A 23,703-nucleotide genomic window follows, 5' to 3' on the forward strand; every position below is an offset into this window, starting at 1 on the left:
GATGGAACTCTAATTATCATAGTGAATAATAATGGGATTCATGAGTTGATCAAATAATCCCACAAGTAACTTTCTAAGCCAAACTGCTTTTCGAGAAGCCATTGCAGCTACAATGTATTCAACTTCTGTGGAACTCTGTGCTACTGATGACTGTTTTCTGCATATCCATGATATCATTGTTGAGCCTAAACTGAAACATCCTGAAGTGTTTTTCCTATGAGTAACACTTCGACCCCAATCTAAGTCTGTGAATCCATGTAAGTTTAAGTCAACTTTCTTATACTCAAGCCCAAGGTTAAGAGCGGCTTGTAAGTATCTCATAATGTGTTTGACTGCAACCAGGTGAATCTCCTTTGGCTCACACATAAACTGACTTAAGGCATTAACAGCATGGCAAATATCAGGTATTATATTTACCAAGTACATAAGAGACCCAATCATCAGACTGTAAAGAGTAGAATCTATGGAGGGTGATACTGCTGCTACTTCCTTAAGTTTGTGTAGATAAGTCTCCATTGGAGAAGACATAGGTCTACAGTTCCACATCCCAAATCTCTTCAAGATGTCTAATGTATACTTTCCTTGATTAAGTATGATGATGTCAGAGTTCTGCCATACTTCCAGTCCTAGGAAGTAATGAAGGAGTCCTAAATCTTTCATATCAAATTCTTTGATTAGATCTTTCTTGCATTGATCTATAAGATGATCATCACTTGTTATTAGTAAATCATCAACATATAGTACCAAAATTATCATTTCATCTTTATCCCTTTTATAATAGAGATTTGGATTAGCTTCATTCTTAGAGAACCCTAAACTGGTGAGATATGCAGCGATTCTTCCATACCATGCCCTGGGAGCTTGTTTAAGCCCATAGAAAGCTTTCTTGAGTCTACAAAAAGATTTGAAATATGAGTTTCAGATCCTTCGAGTTGTTCCAAATATACCTCTTCTGTAATCTTTCCATTCAGAAATGTTGTTTTCACATGCATCTGATGTACTTTTCATCCCTTGATGTTGCAATAGCTAGGGCTGCTCTTATAGAGGTGTATTTGGCAACTGGGGCAAAGGTTTCTTCATAATCAATTCCCTCCTTTTGAGAGAATCCTCTGGCTACGAATCTGGCCTTATATTTTTCAATGCTATCGTCAACAGCATGCTTGATCTTAAATATCCACTTAGAAGAGACAACAGATTTTCCCTTAGGCCTTGGAACAATTTCCCAAACATCATTCTTCATAATAGATTTGTATTCTTTTGTCAAGGCATCCTTCTAAGCTGTATATTTGATAGCATATGAAACATTTGTTGGTTCTGAATTAGATAAGTTACTCATGTTTGTTGCTTAGCTAGAAAATCTTTTGGATCTTTTGCTCTCTCTAAAGGTTCCAATGGTGCAGCGAAGTCTTATGCTTCCTCTATGGTCTTAATAGCCCAAAGTGGTCTTTTCTTAGGATTTTGAGTTTCCTCAAGATTAAAATTTTGAATTTCACCTTCAATTTCTTCAATGGTCTCCCTCTGAAACTCAAGTTCATGATTTTCTTCAGAACTAAGTATATGTGAAAGATCTTCAGAACTTAGGGCTATTTTGAATGCTAAATCTTCTTCAAATATTACATCCCTACTATGTTCAATGTTTTTCTAACGTGGTCTGTAAATTTTGTATGCTTTGGATGTTTCACTGTATCCAACAAAAATATTTCTTATGCCTGAAGGTTCAAGTTTAGTTCTTTTCTCTTTAGGAATATGAATGTAAACAAGACACGCAAATATTCTAAGATGACTGATATTTGGTTTAAAATTAGAGAAGACTTCCTCAGGAGTTTTATCTCTGAGGTGGGAGTGAGGGCATCGGTTTTGAATATAGATAGCAGTAGATGTGGCTTATGCCTAAAGATAGGACCCTAAATCTTGGTCAAGTAGCATAGCTCTTGCAGCTTCCACAATTGTCCTATTCTTTCTTTCTACTACCCCATTTTGCTAAGGATTGTGAGGAACAGTACACTCCCTCTTAATCCCTACTTCTTTACAAAAAATCCTTAAACAAATGTTAAGTATATTCCCTTCCATTATTAGTCCTAAGAGTTTTAATTTTGTGTCCTCATCAATTTTCAGTTAAGGATTTGAATTCTTTAAATCTTTTAAGTATTTCTTTTGATTCTTTATATTTCAAGAAGTAAGTCCATGTCTTCCTAAAGAAGTCATCCATAAAGAGTACATAATACAAAAAAACCTCCGAGAGAAGGAACAAGCATAGGTCCACATAAATCTGAGTGGACTAATTCTAAAACATTGTTAGTTTTTCTAGTGCTATTTTGAAATAGACTCTTGGTGTTCTTACCTAGTGTACATCCTTTGCATATGCTTGAATGATCTTTATTTAATTTAGGTAGACCAGTAACCATCTTCTCCATAGTTGATAAGGCTTTGAAGTTTAGGTGCCCTAACCTTCTATATCATACTTCGCTTATATCAACAGCTTCATGAATTAAGGCTTGAATAGGTTCTATATTTAATTCATACAAGTATCCCTTTCTTTGACCAATCAACTTTGATTTTTTAAATGAAGAGTTCTTAGACCAGGTCATTACTTTACCATCCATGAATGTAACCTTATGTCCATTGTAACGGAGATTAGATTCCTCTTGATTCCTGGTACATAGAATACTCCTTTGAGATGAAGAAAAACACCTGACTTCAATTTCAAGGTGCAGTTCCCAATTTCTTTAACAAAATTAGTGGAATTATCACCTATGGTAACTTCGTCATTAACTTCTTCCAATATTGAGTCTAGTACTTCTTTGTATCCTATAATATGTCGAGATGATCCACTATCAATTACCCATGCTTTGCTTGATACTTCATTTGATAGTGTTGAATACAGTACATAATTTTTAGGATCATAGTCTTCTTTTGTCTTAGTTACCTCTGTGAAATTTACTTCTTGTTTCGTATCCTTAGGGCATTCTGACTTATAATGTCCAAGTTTCTCACATTTAAAGCTTTTGACTTTAGATATGTCCCTCTTGAATTTGTTATTACCTTGAAGGGCCTTCTTCTTCTTAAAGTGTTCCTCCATTCCTTTGTAGGAATTTGTATTGAGAACATGAAGTTCTTCATCTCCAATTTTCAATTTCAGTCCTTTCTTAAGTTGCCTAGATTCTTCTTGAAGGTAGTCTCATTTAAGTCTATTGAAGTCTGGGAGCTTGTCTCTAGCACTTACTCCTTGTGAGAATGTTTCCCATGAATCTGGTAACCCATCTATAGCCATAAGTGACAGCTCTTTGTCTTCAATTATGGTCCCTATACTTGCAAGTTCATCTCTTAGACTAGCCACCCTTAGGAACTATAAACTCATAGACTCTCCCTTCCTTATTTTTACATGATTTAGTTGCCTTTTTAGTGCAAGGGTTCTAATTGCATTGTTAACCTCATATGTATTTAATAATGCACTCATCATATTAAATGTTGTCTGATGTTTCATTAGCATAGGTACTATTTCATTTTTAACTCCATCTAATATGATTTTCATGGCTTTCCTATTTCCTTTAATCTAGATAGTTTTATGAGGATCAGCATCAGGTTGCTTGTATTCTTTATCAACAAACTGTATTACACCATTGTCTTCAAGAGTCATCATAATTCTGAATTTCCATGCAACGAAGTGTTCTTTTCCATCAAAGCTGTCTTCAGGTCTGATTGCGTTGGCCATTGAAGGTAGAAGGATGTTTGCTAGATATGTTTTAAATCTGATTATCAATTTGCCAAGCCAAGGTTCGACTACTAGAGCTCTGATACCATGTAAGTTTTCTGCAAATTCTGATGTAAAAACACTGATATATTACCTTCAACCTTGCTGGAAATGGTCCTTAGGTGTTCTGGAGGGAATATTAATTGTTCTTGGAGAATGGTGTATAATTCTGGAAATCAATTTTAATCCTGATATAAAATCGCTCAAGGTAGTAATGCTAGAAGAGCAGAATTGTTTGTATTTAATGTGTGTCTTCTATCCACATACTTGCCTCTCCTTTATAGTAAACCCAAGGGGCATGTCCTTAGAAAGGACATGACACTTTCTAGGTTGGCCCTTTCTAAAACATATTTAATTTACCCAAATCGGCATCCTTGAGAGATGTCTAATAGTTAGTTAAACTCACTATATTTAAGCAATTAAGACATTAGGAAAATGTTCCCAAATGGAACGCTGATCTGCAAGATAAAGTAAATGTCTTCTAAAGGCTACTTCATTAACATGCATTACCAGATCTATTCGATCTGAAGAAACAGATCATTATATTATCAGAGTTACTCATAGAATTAACACTTGAGGCCTGCCAAGTTTGTAAGATTTGGGAGCAACTTGGTGTAGTTGATAGAATGACCATTAAGGGCAGGTATTAAATTATTCAATAGTCATTTAGTTATATTTAGTTACTTCCAATAGAATTTTGAAAGTTTCTATTTTTGTCTTTAATATATGATTATTTCTTATGGAAACATTGACTTGTGATTCCTTTTATATTCTAACTCCATTTGCATAATCTATCATGCAATTACCATTACAAGATACACATGCTCAACTACAGCTAGGCAACACACAATCCACAAAACGTAGTGCTGAAGAAAATTGCACAGTTTCAAATCCTTGACTACAGGATGTAGTTCCATCCAAACACCCAAATCTAAACATAAGTACTCAGTATACAGATTCAACCTTTTCAGATACTCAACCATTGGGTGCTAGAGTGGCACCATATTTTGTTTACCAAAATACTCTACAATGATTATTTCTTGATCCCTTGATCATTAACCAACCAGACAGCATTTCACACAAAAAAATATGTTAGACTTTCAAATGGTGAAAAGAAAACATCAAGTATATGTAAATACCTGAGTAAAGCTTATAACTGCATCTACGTGAATGTGAGCTCCTTCTCTGCGAAATATAGGATCATCATGGACCTGCCAAATAACTCAGGAATGTATCTAGCATAAGCCTCTGTCCTCATGTGAACTTATAGGTCTGATTCTTCAGGAAAACATTACTAGAAAAGCATTTTAATGAACCTCCAAAATTCAATTAAAGAGCATTAATAAGATTTGTTTACCTTCAGGACCACATAAAGATCACCTGGGCGATCACCTTCTGGGTCTGCTCCACCATATCCTACCATCCTTATTGTTTCTCCATTATCCACTCCTTAAAATGCAATAAAAAGAAAATCATAATTGGTTTAATATATAAATACGAAGAACAAACCCTTATGGGGTGAATGAGTAACCTGTTTAGGATCGATACAAGAGGCAAACTCAAAAGTAAATTAATTGACTAATTACAGCTACATAAAAACACCGCAGCTATGGTTTTGTTCTTTCATTCATTTGTCCTATATCTAACAGGCAGTTGGTAAATAGATTCCAAAGATTATTGCTGACATACTAAACATACTTGTAATAATGAAATAAAAAAGGTGTTTTTTTTTTAAATTACAGAAAAAAATCCTTTCCAAACTACTCTCCCAAGATTCTCCCATCAAACAGAGATAATGGAATTTATATTAAGAGTTACATTTTATGTACAACAATGGAAGTAGAAAGTAAAAACTAATAGAATGCTATCAAACAAGCACATCCTCCACGTTGATTATGAAAAAATGTTAATTAGTTTGTATGTTAAATGGAATATCCAAGAGGCTTTATATAGGCCAACTCAATGAAGAATAACGTATTTCAATGCAACAGAATCAATGAAACAAAATGTCTGTGTGTGTACGTGTCCATTTGTGTTAATGCCTCCCAATGCCTATCCACAACCTGTAATAGGAGATTTAGCACAGCTATTAAGAATGAGAATACTGAACACTAACCTACATTGCCATTTTGGACACGTGCACAGATACAAGTACATGCATGCACTATGCCAGCACAAAAAAAGATCTTGTGGAGGGGTTGGGTACGTTTGGATACTTCCATACAAAAAACATTTTAAAATCATAAATTTGTAAATTTAAAAATTAAATAACATTTAAAAATAAATATTTAACAATTCTGTATAGTATAGTTTATACATATTATATTCTTATTAATTTATAATTTTACCATAAAATTAATAAATTATTAATATAAATTGAAATACAATGTACGAATATGATATATTTTAGTATATAATTTTATAATTTTAATACATATTATTAATTGTTAATATATAATATAGTTAACAACAACATATTGATATAATGTATAGGAGTTTAAATTTAAAAACTATTACATAATATTAATGATTATATTATTGAAATTTGAAGAGAACTAGCATAAGAAAGATAGTTTCCCTCAAACTCAAAAAAATGGGTACAAAACACCTCATCTGTTGTTTATCCCAAATGCTACAGAATCCAGATCCACTCAACTCTTAATGCTTCACCACATCTCATGGCATCTACTCTGGATCAGAACATTAAAGGAAAAGGACAACATACCAAGCTGAAGGAAATAATATTTTTCGATAAGTAATACAAATGATGACAGCCAAAAACATTTGCATTTTTACTTCCATTCAGGGATTCTAATTTTCACAATTCAGGAATAAAGAATGTCATCTAAGGTTTTGGGGTTCAAGGCACAAAAAAATTGATTTTGTAGCAATTTTCAGCCAATTCTAATTCTGGGACATTTCATACCCAAAATTAATCTACTTTTCTGGTGATTTAATAACACTTGGAAATTACTTAAAATGAACTTCAAATGATAGTTTTGTTAACTTGGCAAACAATGCAAACACAAACTCACCATTGCCTGTGATTATAAAACTCACAAATACAATGACACAATAGAAGCTCTTTGCTTCAAATTTACAAATAGGCTCCAACAAATGAATCTAAAGCCATCTTTTGCAAATATACAACTCAAAAATTGGGCCTTCAATTGGCCTCTCTCTCCCTCAACCTCCCCTCTTTTAGTTTTTTCTCAAACTCACTTATTTCTACCTTTTCCCAAACCCACTTATGTCTCTACCCACACTAAACACATTTCTCTATCCTGTGCATCCACTATTTTGCCCCTTTCTATGACAAGTTTCCATCCCAAGACCCCTTAGTGGTCTTTTCTACTCCTTGGTCATGCAACTCTATATGTTTTCTTCTTCTAACAGTTTCCTTTCTCATGCTCAAATTGTTCACTTAAGCAGACAGCATAGTCATAATCTTTGCACGCTCCCATTTCATGCCTTTCCTCTTTTCATTGTTTATAACAACAGGCCACCAATTTCACTATGTTGTTAATGATTCTTACTTACAGTTCCTCTGACAACTCAAGCATCCTCTCCAAGAGAATTAAGTTTAATGCATATCTAGTCTCTGCCAGTTTCAAAAAATAGTTCTTAATAAAGGTTGTAAAGGATGCCTGTGAAGTATGGTGGTTGCAATATACATTTACACATCTCTAGCATCATTAAACACATTTGATTCAAGTGATTTTCACATATCCTTGAGTGCATTATTCATGGTATCCATACAACATGGGGTTTACGAAATATGCTTGTAGGCTGCCCAATCAATTTCCCTGCAGCTTTGCACACACGTGCTGCATCAGTCACTATTTGCACCACATTCACTGGCCCCATGTCCTCAATAGCATCTCTATGTATTTGGAAATGGAAATTGACATCCTTGTAATTCCTTGAAACATTCAATAGCCCTAAGGCAATGAGGGCACTCCTTACATGTACCATGATGATGGTGAGTAGACAATGCCTACCATTCATCCACTTACCAATGATTATGCTACATCCACTAGTGACCCAAGAAAAACTCATTTTGTCCATTAGAATATTAACCTTCAAATAGTTTAATGTATATCTAGTCTCCACCTGTTTCAAAAAATAGTTCTTAATAAAGGTTCTAAAGTATGCATGTTAAGTATGGTCGTTGCTATAAACATTTGCACATCTCTAGCAGACTAGCATCATCAATCAAATAATTAACACATTTGCGCATCTCTAGCTTTGCACACATATGCAGCATAGTCATCACTTGCACCACATTCACTGATCCCATCTCCTCAATAGCATCTCTAAGTATTTGGACTGAAAATCGACATCCTTATAGTTCCTTGAAACAATCTATAGCCCTAGGGAAATGAGGGCACTCCTTACATGCAACATGATGTTTGTGAATAGGCAATGGCTAGCATCCATACACCCATCCATGATTATGCTACATCCACCAGTAACCCAAGCGAAACTCATTTTGTCCATTAGAATATTAAGCTTCAAATAGCTCTTAGCCAAAATGATTGTTCTCAAGGATTCAAAGCACTATTCAAGGCTCAATGTGGGCTTCCTTTGCGGATTTTCTTTTTTAATTATTGAATTTAAATTTTAGTAACTAATTAGTATTTAATAAATTATAAATTTTAGTTGACAAATTTACTAATTCACTTTCAGGTTTACAATTTATAGTGGCAAATTACAATTTTAAATTTTAAATTCATTATTTTAGTTTTGCAAATGAAAAATGATCCAAAAAAAATTGTATTACAGTAGGCTGAAATATTTTAGTTTTTAGCTTTTGTATGTTTGACTTTTTCATTTTTATCAAATTAGGGTTTATAAATTTTGTATATCTTCTGCTTCTATGCTTTGTGCAACCTGGAGTAACAAAAACAAAGGCAAATTTTGGTATTTGTGCATCCTCTGCTTCAGCACTTCCTGCATTGTACAGTAAGAAAAACATTAAAGAAGATCTTTTGTCTTAATCATTTTCTCTTTGCATGGTTAAAATTTTTTACTTATGAATAAATATTGTTTATTGCAGTGTCATAATAAATTCTTACAGCATGAGTTAAAGGTAGGGTTGAACCTCAAGAAGTTTGGGTAAGAAAAACAGAAAAGAAAATAGGACTCGTATTTGTGCATCCTCTGCTTTTGTGTGTCAAGCACCCTATAGTAAGAAAAGCAAAAAGAAAATCTGTCTGAATCCCTTGCTCTCTGCATCATTTGAGTTTTAATTTATAAGTACTTATCATTTATTGCAATGCTACTATATAATTCCACAACATAAGTTGAGGTTGAGCCTCAAGAGTTTGATGAAGTTTGAATTGGATCTAATAATGCACCTGATTAAATTAAAGAATCAGAGAGGGGTAAAACTGCTAGATAAACATGCTAAGGTTCCCTTTGATCGTAAGTTCCACTGAACAATTTGCAATAGATCTATGAAAAAGCTTACAACAACTAGGGGCTCTAGGTTGTGGAAGTGCCACTTTGTAAGCTTGAATGTCAAGGCAGCATTAAAAAAGTTGATGCCAACCTTCAGAAGCCAGGAAAAGTTATAGAACATATGTGAGAAGATGGCAAAAAACTTAAAAATAGAGTTGATATAAGTAATAATGGGAATTGTGAAAAATGCACCTACATCTACTTCTTTGCCATTAAGGACAAGGGGACATCAAAGACAAAGTGCGACTTTTTGCTACATTACAAAGCTCTACTTTTGCTGCTTTGCAAATGCCGTTGAAAATATTCTAGTGGATGATTTCTGCAAAAACTTTCATGCCAATCATATTCAACCAATGTTGGCTCCCCTAGCTCTACATCCAACAGCAATGTGAGACTCCTTGTATGTAAACGTTCATATCAGAAACTCACATATGTGCATAACACTATCAGACTCTTATTTACTTATCTCACCCCTGTATTTGAGGTTTCGTAGCAAATTGACACAAACTGCAAATTTACAAAAGTAGGCACTTCCATGTTCTAAGTTCTACTTGTAACATAGTTGGAAATTATTTTGAAGATGACTTAAGATCAAAGTGAACCTTGGAGTATTTCTGTAATATTTTGTAAAGGCAACTACTATTTGCCCTTCCAATGGAACAAATGACTTCACCCCTCTTTGTTTTTAAACTATCTTCAAGTACATAATCAGATTCAATTTGAACTTGTTCATAGTCCACATGAGACTCAACCTAATCCTCGTTCATATTGTGAGAACTCACATTGATTCTGATAACTTATAAATCAAAACTCAAAACATACATAATGCAACAAATTAAGACACGAGGATTTGTTTTCGCTTTTCTTACTTCAAATCGCACAAAGCACAAAAACAAAGGGTACTCAAATAGAAATCCTTGTTCTTAATCTTTGTCAAACAAGGATCCACTCCTGTTTTTCTTACTTCAAGTTGCATAGGTGTGAAAAAATAGAGTACACAATAGTTGACATCCTTATTTAACAAAAATTTGGACACCCAAAATAAGATTTTGCTGTTATAAAATTAAGAAGATAAAAAACATTATCAACGATTCATTTACAAAACTAAAATAATAAATTGAAATTTAATTTGTGATAAATTAATTAATTAATTTGTCCATTAAAATTAGTAATAACTAATTTGTTACAAAATTGAAAATGGAAAAAGAAAGAATAAAAACAGTCATTAAGAAAGCCTATTTTGAGTATTCATTAATGTTTCGACTCCTTTGATTCAACATTTGATTGATGTAATTCTTCCTCTTCATCCCACTATTATTCTATCTTCATAAACGCCTTCACTTGCAATCCTTTTCACCTTTCAACTGTCATTGAAATGTTAAAGTGAGCCGAAATGAGACATAGACGCCTCTCTGTATGTTTGATGTGCGTTGAGGACATATATATAGCACACATTTTTAAAAAACTCTAAATTTTTTTCTAAACAATTTACTTTTGCATCTATCCACCCCAAGGGATGCTTAGAGGTCATCGAGACATTGGACATCTCAGGGACATCCTAGAGTCCAAAAAATGGGGCATGGTGAAAACGCCCTCAAGTCTTGGTTGGCAATGGCAGCACAGCAGAAAACACCCCTCCAAGTCCCATTTCACAATGATGTGTCTGCCTTAGAAACATGGCACTTCTGTCTTTTTGGCAATAATATGTATATTTTATTAAACACACACACAGATATATATATATATATATATATATATAGAACACATGTCACTTCCTTGATTACTGAGAAGCTTATGCCACCTCTGTCTCACCCACTACTTGTGATAATCAAGTGCCAACATTCCCTTATCAAGATGAGTTTTCTCGACGACATTGCCTTTAAAGTTTTTGTCAATTCACTAGCTCATTATAGCTAACTCCTTTAAGATATTTGTCACCTTGACCTATTGTAGTGCATATTCCAGATTCTCTGTATTGTAGTCCATTTCCATGGTCATTAATCATAAATAAATGTATTAAAATGTCGTTATTCATCTTTTGTTTGCATTTGAATTTGTCATTATTCTTGTTTTTGTTCCTAGGGTATATTTAACTGTTGCATCTATGTCTTCATTAACTCCAAAATGGTATCAAAGTAGGGCAGTTTAAATGTCAATTCATTCATCTAAGATAAAATATCAACTTATTTTGCCTAGACTTTATGGCATTGCAATTTCAAGTGATCTATTGTAGGATGCCTCCCAAAAAAACAAAACTCTCATTGAATTCAAAAAGTTCCAAAATATTTTAGGTTTAATTGCATCCCATCAAACACTATCAATTCAGCTCGTTATGATTTTCTTGTACAGTTGACTTTCCATTTTGCAGGCAACTTAATTTTGGAGCACTTTTAGCACAAAATCTGTCTCGTCATTACATACCAAGTAGTACAAATCTATAGGTCGACACTTAACTTGCTTGTATGACTATCTATATAGACTGATATTTTCAAAAGGCAAACAAAATGAGTTATTTTGTTAAAAACACATCACTATGTTATGAAAGGGAGTTGTTTAACCCTTCAATACCCTTGTTGCCATAAGGAAGCATGGTATAACTATGCAGTAAGGGTGTAGAGATTATCGGTCCTCACTGCCCTTCATATAAACTACAATATCTAGGTAAATACCACCCAATCAACACTGTTATAGCAACTGCTACACCACCAAGATCTTACATCGCCCAGATCTTTTACCCAACCTCCACTTGTCCATCACCACTATTCCACCACAATGCAACCCCAACACCCCAACCAACCTATCACGAGCACACCACCTAAGAGCCACCTCAACCAACAATATCACCTATCATCCAACCACTAGCCCATCAACAACAGTTAGCCCCTTCCATCTAAATTTTTGATCTAGGTGAATTTAGACAGCATCTAACTTTGTCATGTCCCCTTTCTAGCAACATAACTTCTACCGGGGATTTGCCTATCATTGACTCTCGTAGGCAAATGAGTTTGGAAAGAGAGTCATTCTGTTGACAAATGATTACATTCTTGCTCTTAGGAAGTTATTATCCAGTAAGTGGGGCCTACTTGTTTAATGTCGAATTGAGATTGTACTTTAACTTTATAAAGTTATTTATTTAATTTTATTAAGTTAATTAATAATAAAATACATTATAATAAGTTATTATAATAAGTTGTTCTGGAAGTTTCCAGCGACTTCTCAAAAAAAGTGAATAAATAGAGGTCAAGAGGCACCCATTTGCACAAGTGATTTTGTGGATTCTACTACTTATCATATTGGAGCAATTTGTGGTCTTTGGTCTGCAAATTTCCATTAGGTCTTTGGGAACGAAAACTCCCTTGGATCTACATAACTGAGGAGGTGAAATATCTTCTGAAGGGTTGCACATTGGAGGTGGTCTTCAGCCATTTCATGTTGGGCTTATTTGCGTATTCAGAATATTTGAAGGGTGACGACTTCTTGGAGTCCTGAGAACTGGAGAATTTGAAGAAAGCTGGGAAGATATTAATCCCACATATCTGTTCCGATTTTCATGCTGAACCAGACGAGTCAAGGAAAAAGTCACCGATTTGCAAGCTGGAAAATATAATTAAAAAAATTGCACCAGTCATACAAGTACGGTGGCTAGGGCAGAACAGAATCATTATCCCAATTCCGATCATCTACAGCACAGAATCGTGCCGAGGCCAGTTCCGTTATTTTTAGACAGCGATTTTCATAAACAAAGCATCCAAATCCGTGCGGCAGTTGATATCAGTGTTTACGCAGATTGAAGAAAGGCAAGCTATAAACAGCTCAGAGTCGAACTCCATCATTCGAATCCGCAGGATCTGCAATCAGGTCTGAGGGTTTAAATTTTGAGGTAATTATAAGCAGCGATTCATTCCCAAGCAAGCAAGAACTGCGTCATCCGGCCCGAGCGACCTTCCTCATGGTAATTTCGTCATCGTTTGAAGACCAGTATAGTATCGCAGGAATGAAAGATTTGCAGGTGACTGTATTATTCCCTTGCAGAGATTAAAGGCGGAATACGGGCCAGAACTGGGATCGATTTGCCACGCGATTTGTGACCAAGACTTAGTGATTGAATTATACAAGCCGGCAATCACACCAAGATTCTTACCTACCACAATTAGGGTCGTGATCGACGAGTATCTAAGGGCATGCTTGCAGTTAGGGCTTCCCTAGTTTCAAGCTAATCCCAGTCAACAGTATAATCAGGTTGCGAACTGCGCATTACAGAATTTCGACTGGCCACTCTAGTCTTGATATATCCATTGACAGGCATATGCATTATGAAATGCGACTGTTAACTTTGCCGCTGAAGCTGGGCATTGCTTGAATCTGATATCCACTACCAACACCAGCAAATGGAGGCGATTCAGGGTTAACCAGGTTTCAATGTTCTTTTAGAAAGTCTATAGTTACATACATCAATAATTGTAGAAATTATTTTTGATAACACATTGCTTGTTGTATGAATCTGCCATGAATGAAATATACATTCCAATCTGTATTTGAACTAAGTTGGTATTTTGTTTTAAATGGCTCAAATTTGATTACCTGCCAAGTGTTTAACAAATTTGTCCAGTGTTATATCCGTGTTAATGATAATTTAATTAGCAAGGGTCATTTCAGCGGTATCAGAGCAGTGTTCCTGCCATCCTGTTGGGTAGGACATCTTATGCAACCATATTCCAGATATTATATTCGCAGGAGAACAATACTTAAGGACAGAGATATGGGAGAAAGACAACCACAGAGTCCACCAAGATTTCCCAGAATTGATGATGATGAAACTAGAGAGTTTTACAGAATCATGACTACCGGACAGCAAGAAATAGCTCAGTCACTACAAGCTTTGACTACCATAATGGAGAGAGTTGTTCAGCCCAGGATTTAGGAACAAGGCAGAGGTACACCTGATCATGATAATAGAAGTGTGGCAGGCTCACAGGGTGCTCCTAGGCGTAGATCATGGACAGCAAATAGGCCTACTCGTCCCACTTTCCTAAGGGAGGAGGCTCAGGAGATAGGAGAAGACGATTTACCGGATGATTTTAAGGATGATCTCAGAGCTGCTACTGCTGAATGGCAAGCATTACCCCCACATGTGCATGAACTATTGAACTTTGATCGCTATCTGAACCAAAGGAGAGAGCACATGAGGAACAGCCGTCAGAATAGGAGGTCTAGAGGAGGTCATGATAGTGAGTTGCAGCGGGCTGTTAGCAAACTCACTTTACCATCTTTCGATGGTAGTGGTCAGATGACAGCACAGGCTTGGGTTCATAAGTTGGATACATTCCTGGCATTGAGGCCTATGTCAGAGATAGATGCCATCAGATATGCCACTTTGCATTTGGAGGGAGCAGCTCATGATTGGTGGTCACACGGGATGGTTACGTTGCAGCACAACCAGGTGACATCTTACCAGGACTTTGTGGATAGATTTTTTGAGCGTTTTGATAAGAAGGATCCAGAGATTTATTTCCGCGACCTCGCACAGTTGAGACAATCAGGCAACTTGGAGGTTTATATCAGTGAATTCCAGAGGTTGTCAATTATGGTACAAGATGTCTTTGAGAGATGATTGGTTATATTATTTACAGAAGGATTGTCTGAACCCCTCAAGGGGTGGATTAAGGCATTTGACCCACCAACACTGCAGGAAGCTATGAGGAAAGCACGAAGTATGGAGCTTACAGCACCTTTTAGCAAGTTCACTACCAGGAGTACTACTTCTTTCAGAGACAAAAGGAAGTTTGATAAGAATAAAGGGAAGAGTATTGATACCAAAGGAAAATCTACTACACCCCTGGATGCAGAAGCATTAAAAGACTTGCGCAGAAAGAAACTATGCTTTTATTGCAAAGGCCCATATGACAAGGACCATGATTGTCCTTTGAGACCTAAGGGAAAGGCCAATAGAGTTATGTGGGCATATTACGAAGGATCAGATTCTGACAGTACGGCAAAAGAAGATGAACACAGTAGTTCAGAACCTAAAGGAGAAACAGGAAATTCAGAACAAAAGGAAGAAATTGAGTTACATTTACAGCAAGGGCGTTTGTCTAGTATTCAGCAAGAGGGATCTTTTAGGTTACGTGGTGTTCTAGCAGGACAGAAGGTGATCACATTGGTTGATACAGGTGCCACACACAACTTCATTGATGCACGTCTGGTTGAGCGTCGGAGAATCAAGACAGAGGAGTTTGAGGGTCTCCGAGTACAGGTTGCTGATGGATACACTCTTAAGTGCAATAGAATGGTCAGAGACATGCCTTTACATCTGAATAATTATGAGTTTAAAGCATATTACCATGTGGTCAATATGGGCGACTTGGATATCGTTTTAGGTATGACATGGTTACGTTTATTGGGTGAAGTCACTTTCCGTCTCAAGGACATGGACATCAAGTTTGAGGTAGATGGGAAGCAGCATGTGTTGAGAGCTATCAGGAATAGTGACATTCGAACCATTTCTCTCAGGCGATTGGAAAGATTGGTGAGGCATAATGATATTGAATGGGCAGCCACGTGTACTCTCATGCCCACAAAGGAGGAACAACAAAAGACAGAATATCATCCAGACATCCAGATATTGAGGGAAAAGTATAGTAAAGTATTCAGTGATATTCCACCTGGTACACCACCTGATAGAGGGATTGAGCACATCATCGAATTAGAAGAGGGTGCCAAACCAGTTATGATCACTCCATACAGGCATCCAAAGAGGCTCAAAGATGAAATAGAAAAAAACATCAAGGAGCTTCTCGCAATGGGACACATTAGACCTAGTAAGTCTCCTTTTGCTTCTTCAGTAGTTTTGGTAAAGAAGAAAGATAGTTCTCTTCGGATGTGCATTGATTATAGAATGTTGAATAAGAAGACCATTAAGAATAGATATCTTATTCCACGGATTGATGAATTGATAGATGAACTACATGGGGCATGCTACTTCAGTAAGATAGACTTGAGATCGGGTTACCACCAGATTAGAGTCAGAGAACAAGACATAGAGAAGACTACCTTCAAATGTCATTGTGGACACTTTCAGTTTGTAGTAATGCCATTCGGGTTGACCAATGCACTAGCTACTTTCCAGTCCACCATGAATAAGGTCTTCCATCATCAGCTGAGGAAATTTGTGTTGGTTTTCTTTGATGATATCTTGGTATACAGTCGAACATGGCATGAGCATATGGAGCATTTAGAGACAGTATTGAATACCTTGCAGGCAGAGTCCTTGTATGCCAAAGAGTCCAAATGTGATTTGGGCATGACCAAGTTGTTATACTTAGGTCATATTATCAGTAGAGAAGGAGTACGGATGGATCCTGATAAGATTCGTGCTATTGTGGAGTGGCCTATTCCTGAGAACCTAACCCAGCTGAGAGGATTCCTTGGTTTATGTGGCTTCTATCGTAGATTTGTTTGCGGATATTCGCGACATGCGGCTCCTATGATAGATTTGCTCAAAAGGGGAGCTTTTGTTTAGACAGCAAAGGCACAGGCTTGTTTTGACAGATTTAAGGAGATCATGACTTCATGCCCAGTACTAGCATTGCCCGATTTCTCGAAACCATTTGAACTTCAGTGTGATGCCTCAGGAGATGGTATTGGGGTTGTTTTGATGCAGGACAAACACCCTATTGCATATGAGAGTAGGAAACTCCGTGGGCCAGAGAAATCATTCAGCATTTGCGACAAGGAGATGTTAGCTATCATGCATGCATTAGCTAAGTTCGGGCAGTATTTAGTAGGCGGTAAGTTTTGTATAAAAATTGACCACAACAGTTTGAGACATTTTCTTGGGTAGAGAGATCTAAATGATAGACAGCAAAAATGGGTGAGTAAGTTGCAGGCATACGACTTTGATATATCATACGTTAAAGGCACTCAGAATGTTGTAGCAGACGCCTTGTCACGCAGGCCACATCTTAATGCGATGATTGAGATCTCTGAGGATTGGAAGCATTTGATTGTTGCAGAATATGTTAGAGACTCTTGGGCATCTGGGATAGTTGATGGGACAATTGTTGACACTAGGTATTCACTTGCGGATGACTTGATCATTTACAAGAGCAAGATCTTTTTAGTCCCAGGATCAAAGGTGAAACGGTCTATTATGCGGGCTCTTCATGATTTACCCATAGCTGGTCATTCCGGGTACTTTAAAACATATAGACAGGTGCGGGAACGGTTTACATGGAAAGGACTCAAGAAGGATGTATTGCAGTATGTTCGTGAGTGTTCTGTTTGTCAACAGAATAAATAGGAGCACACCTTCCCAGCAGGACTCCTACAACGACTTCCCATCCCGAGACAGAAGTGGGAATGCATATCCATGAATTTCATTACAGGGTTGCCCAAGGCTCAGGGATGCGATTGCATTTATGTGGTGGTGGATAGACTAACGAAATATGCTCACTTCTTTCCCATCACCACGACTTATACAGCAGTACAGGTAGCTGAGGTATTCTTCAGAGAGGTTCTCAGGTTACATGGGATACCCCGTAGTATTGTCAGTGACAGAGATAGTAGATTCTTGAGTCATTTCTGGAGGGAGGTGTTTCGATTATGTGGCACTGAGCTCACGCCCAATACTAGTTATCACCCGCAGACTGATGGACAGACGGAGATAGTAAACAAGTGGGTGGAAGGCTACTTGAGGAATTACGTGGCTGATCAGCAGAAGGCATGGGTAAGATGGATTTATTTGTGTGAATATTGTTACAATACCACTTTTCACATGTCCATTCAAATGACACCTTTTCGAGCATTATACGGGTATGATGCACCGAGCTTTATTGACTTGTTGTTGGGGGATGTCCAGGTTCCACGTGTCAGGAATTTGATTCAAGAAAGTAAAGACATTATTCGCACTCTTCGGGATAATATCGCTCGGATACAGAATCAATATAAGCAATATGCAGATCAGAAGAGAACTGAGAGAAGCTTTGAGGTTGGTGACATGGTTTACCTCATGCTTCAGCCCTTTCGGCAATCCACTCTTAAAAGAAGTGGGTCAGAAAAGCTTAAGCCTAGATATTATGGGCCTTTCAGGATCACCAGACGAATAGGGGAATTGGCTTATGAGCTTGAGCTTCCAGCAGATAGCAAACTGTATAATGTGTTCCATGTGTCGCGCCTCAAAAAGGCGCTGGGACAGAATGTGGTACCTTCTACAGTATTACCTCCTTTGGATGATGAAGGGAAATTGATTTTAGTGCCGGAATTCATTTTGGAAAGTAGGGAAAAACAACTCCGCAGAAGGGTAATCAGAGAATATTTGGTTAAATGGAAAGATCTACCAGTTGAAGATGCCACTTGAGAAAATGAAACAATTTTGCAGCATCCAGCTTTGAGATTGCTTGAGGACAAGCAATTTCAAGAATGGCGGACTGTCATGTCCCCTTTCTAGCAACATATCTTCTACCGGGGATTTGCCTATCATTGACTCTCGTAGGCAAATGAGTTTGGAAAGAGAGTCATTCTGTTGACAGATGATTACATTCTTGCTCTCAGGAAGTTATTATCCAGTAAGTGGGGCCTACTTGTTTAATGTCGAATTGAGATTGTACTTTAACTTTATAAAGTTATTTATTTAATTTTATTAAGTTAATTAATAATAAAATACATTATAATAAGTTATAATAAGTTGTTCTGGAAGTTTCCAGCGACTTCTCAAAAAAAGTGAATAAATAGAGGTCAAGAGGCACCCATTTGCACAAGTGATTTTGTGGATTCTACTACGTATCATATTGGAGCAATTTCTGGTCTTTGGTCTGCAAATTTCCATTAGGTCTTTGGGAACGAAAACTCCCTTGGATCTGCATAACTGAGGAGGTGAAATAATCTTCCGAAGAGTTGCACATTGGAGGTGGTCTTCAGCCATTTCATGTTGGGCTTATTTGCGTATTCAGAATATTTGAAGGGTGACGACTTCTTGGAGTCCTGAGAACTGGAGAATTTGAAGAAAGTTGGGAAGATATTAATCCCACATATCTGTTCCGATTTTCATGCTGAACCAGACGAGTCAAGGAAAAGGTCACCGATTTGCAAGCTGGAAAATATAATTAAAAAAATCGCACCAGTCATACAAGTACGGCGGCTAGGGCAGAACAGAATCATTATCCCAATTTCAATCATCTACAGCACAGAATCGTGCCTAGGCCAGTTCCGTTATTTTTAGACAGTGATTTTCATAAACAAAGCATCCAAATCCGTGCGGCAGTTGATATCAGTGTTTACGCAGATTGAAGAAAGGCAAGCTATAAACAGCTCAGAGTCAAACTCCATCATTCGAATCCGCAGGATCTGCAATCAGGTCTGAGGGTTTAAATTTTGAGGTAATTATAAGCAGCAATTCATTCCCAAGCAAGCAAGAACTGCGTCATCCGGCCCGAGCGACCCTCCTCATGGTAATTTCGTCATCGTTTGAAGACCAGTATAGTATCACAGGACTGAAAGATTTGCGGGTGACTGTATTGTTCCCTTGCAAAGATTAAAGGCGGAATACGGGCCAGAACTGGGATCGATTTGCCACGCGATTTGTGACCAAGACTTAGTGATTGAATTATACAAGCGGCAATCACACCAAGATTCTTACCTACCACAATCAGGGTCGTGATCGACGGGTATCTAAGGGCATGTTTGCGGTTAGGGCTTCCCTAGTTTCAAGCTAATCCCAGTCAACAGTATAATCAGGTTGCGAACTGCGCATTACAGAATTTTGACCGACCACTCCAGTCTTGATATATCCATTGATAGGCATATGCATTATGAAATGCAATTGTTAACTTTGCCGCTAAAGCTGGGCATTGCTTGAATCTGACATCCACTACCAACACCAGCAAATGGAGGCGATTCAGGGTTAACCAGGTTTCAATGTTCTTTCAGAAAGTCTATAGTTACATACATCAATAATTGTAGAAATTATTTTTGATAACACATTGCTTGTTGTATGAATCTGCCATGAATGAAATATACATTCCAATCTGTATTTGAACTAAGTTGGTATTTTGTTTTAAATGGCTCAAATTTGATTACCTGCCAAGTGTTTAACAAATTTGTCCAGTGTTATATCCGTGTTAATGATAATTTAATTAGCAAGGGTCATTTCAAACTTGCTAATTTGAAAGTATATTTTTTAGAAGATTTTGAGAAGGGTCAATTTTCAAGTACTTTACAGTGACACAATCATTTTCTACTTACAATCCCTAGCTTGTGCAAATGTCATACTTTCTCAAAGATTTAGTAGTTTCATCCTTACTTTTGCAGTTGTGAATGGTTGACATTCTTGTAGGACTCCCATCAATGAGCAATTTATTCTTAAGTGCATGATTTTGCACCCACTACACAGTGGTGTCATTTGTTTGATCTACTTTTATACCAAGGTTCTAAGTTCAAATTCTCTCTTTCAAAATTGTATACCACCAAGAAAACAACAAATACTGTAAAAAACTAATTTATAAGAACAAAAATCTTACTTTCCAGGTGTGTTTTACTTGAGCTAATTTTGGGTGTGTTAATGCAAACCAGCTCAATAATAAAGTTTTAGTTCATGTAGTTGCTTACACATGCACATTTGGTAACTAACAAAACAATACAAAGTCTTGAACCTAATAGGGCACACACTATATCAAAAGTTCTTAGTATAGGGAGGCATAAAGGTACGTACCTCTCATATGGTTTCTCAAGCCATGTATTTAGTAGCTAGTTAAATGTCCCCATTGGTTGCCAACATCAGAATTTCAAGGATTAGCCTAATATTGGATCCTCATAGGCTAATAAGGATGGTTAGAGGGTGTTTAAAGGATTGATTCATCTCCAACATTCAGTGATTTATGGATTTGGCAATCATTCGATGTCATTTGGACCCCATTTGCCATACTATGTATAGTAAGTTAGGGGTTATTGAGATGGACCCTTTCTATTTTTGGACAATGTATTTGGTCACATGGGGAATTATGAGGAGAGATTCCTATTTCACACAGCATGGCAATCAGACAAGTATTTCAAGAGATATTAAAGTTCAAGTGACTAAATGTTATAAAGTTATAAAGTCACTTAAGTGACTAAAAGACGAAATTGGCTTTGAATCCCACATTGCCTAATTGTTTGCGTCTTCCCTAATGCAGAGGAAGAGGTAGCACCACCTACAGCACCAAACTTACTACTAGATAACATTATGGCAATGAATGATGAATAGGATTTATTCCCTAATCCGGTTAAGCAGAATTTGTCCTCTGTTCAATACTTACATCAAAAAATGGAGAGCTTGTCAGATCCAGAGACTATTGAGAGGACAGCGAGGTATATGGTTTCTGCCTTTGAAAGGTCGACATCAAGATTGCCGGGAAGGAAACTTGAGTTTTCCCCGATAGGTCTCTATAATGCAGATGTACCTGTATTTAGTACGACACCTGCTAGTCCTATCTGTCGTGTTGATGATGGATCCAATTCATAGAGATCTATAGATGTGTTAGTACCATTGGTGGATAGCGGCACGAAGCTTCAGCACGTTGAGGTCACTAGAGTTGTTGTAGTTTGTGCAGAGACAATTGATGCAATTGTTACTACTGATACTTCAGGCAAGCTCTCTTGAGGAGGGAATTATTATTGGAGATTTGTATGGGAGCTGTCATAGTGTTGCTCCATTGCAGGAGGCAGTTGCTTCCTCAAGTGGGACCAATGCATGTATGGAGTCACCCAGCTGTGATGTCAATGATTTAAGTGTTACAGTGGAGTCAATAGATGTGGGTTCATGTTCTAGCATTATTGATTCACAACCTAGCATAGAGTCATGTGTGCAGAGTCAAGTGACAACAGTTGAGACTCTATTAGGTGATGGGGATGCAAACAATGTGGACACCTCTGGTGATTTGTTGGATGATGTTATGATTTGCACCGGGTATGATACCCTTTCTCAGATATTGTGTGATGACTCTTATGAGATCTTGGATGAGTCCAGGGATCAATGTTTACAGGAACTTACTATTGAGGTGGAAGCTAAGACGTGGGGAGATTGAGATTGCGAGGGATTCTATTTCTTCGGAGGAGTTGTTTGAGGTACATAGTAGTTGTATCTCGGATGCAAAGTTGTGCAAGGATGATAGCACATGTATGAATTATCTCGTGGTGGATAGTTCTAACTCAGTTTCCTATCACAATGCAGTTAGTGAGAGACAGAGCTTGCATAGGAGTCAAGGGTTACAAAGGCATCATGTGACTTATCAGCCGAAGGTGAGTGATAGTGACATTTGTTCATCTCTTGATCATTATGATGCTATTCAACATATGCTAGCTACATATGTTTGGGGTGCCCCAATGTCAAATGAGCACGGTGATGGTAGTCTTTCCCTAGCAGAGGTTCATGCGCTTTGAAAGGCTGCTAGGATCTTAAAGCATAGTTACTCTTAGTTAGTTGATGACAAAGATTACCTTCTGGAGTGGGGTAGCACCTGTTATGAGGCTTTGTTAGGGAAAGAGGAGGTGGTTGAGCTCACTCGGGAGCTTGAGGTGAAGGTGGACTCTCTTTAGTATACTCAATTGGCTCTTCAAGAGTCACAGTCACAATTGGGTGAGGTTATCTTGGAGTTAGAATGGGTACAGTCAACACCAGCCCCAGACCCTATTCAGTTACATATCATGATTGGTGGTGGGTTTGCTTCTACGGTTGAGGATGAGGGACGTGATGATGTGGCGAACACATTCGTCCAAGATGAGAGTAGTATGTATAGAGGAGGTGAGAGCATCAAGGAAGATGGACTCTCATGGTGATTTGCTTCCTTCTACTGGAAGTGAATCTATTTCTTTTTTTCATACAACTGGTAGCATTGGACAGTTGATATTGTCACATTCTCGGAGAGATCAGTTGTGGATCGTGAGGAGCAGATTGATGCTTCCATATATAATTTCTACTATATTGAATCATTCATGGAGTATTTTCTTGAGAGCCCGGATTTGCAAGAGGTTTTATACACTATATCTGAGGGTGCTCTCATGCTATTCGACGATTGGTGAAGAAGATTGTAGAGACTTTGGCTACAATGCTTCCCAATAGGGATTTTGTGGTTGGGCTTGCTGAGAGGGTTGCCCAGGATCTTGCACGACCAATAGTTCAAAGTCAGAGATTGGAGCCATCTTCTGATTTCCAGTTTGATGACGATGAGCCCTTGACAAAGATTGGGAGTTTTTATCGGCATTACACTGTGAGAAGTGCTCATCACTTTTCTTTTGACCCACAAGTGGAGGACTTGGTTTTCAATGTTATGGATGGTGACAGAAGGTTTGGTATTCATTAAACCCGCAAAGGGCGTACTTCTCCGCTAATGGAGGGAGATTCTGAGATATAGGGTATTGTGAAACAGTTGGATGTGCTAGTGAATGAGATGAATTAAAATCACAAACGGATGACCCAACTGATTTCAAAGCTGAGATTTGAGCAGAGAATGATATCACTT

General features: G+C 37.3%; 1 protein-coding gene across 4 annotated transcripts in view; it reads right to left on the minus strand.

The window, feature by feature from the left end:
* LOC149567526 (chaperone protein dnaJ GFA2, mitochondrial-like) overlaps window positions 1-23,703 on the minus strand; it is a 104,229-nt gene that overhangs the window by 13,283 nt on the left and 67,243 nt on the right. For all 4 annotated transcript variants that reach the window (XM_089820745.1, XM_089820746.1, XM_089820747.1 and 1 more), the window contains 2 exons: window positions 5,109-5,200; window positions 4,891-4,962 (listed from right to left, as the gene is read on the minus strand). In XM_089820745.1, coding sequence (XP_089676871.1) covers window positions 4,891-4,962; window positions 5,109-5,200 — 164 coding nt within the window. The remainder of the gene's footprint in view (window positions 1-4,890; window positions 4,963-5,108; window positions 5,201-23,703) is intronic.

This window comes from Cupressus sempervirens, chromosome 3 (genome assembly GCF_028749045.1).
Source record: "Cupressus sempervirens isolate cs-2001-9-10 chromosome 3, ASM2874904v1, whole genome shotgun sequence".
NCBI lineage: Eukaryota > Viridiplantae > Streptophyta > Pinopsida > Cupressales > Cupressaceae > Cupressus > Cupressus sempervirens.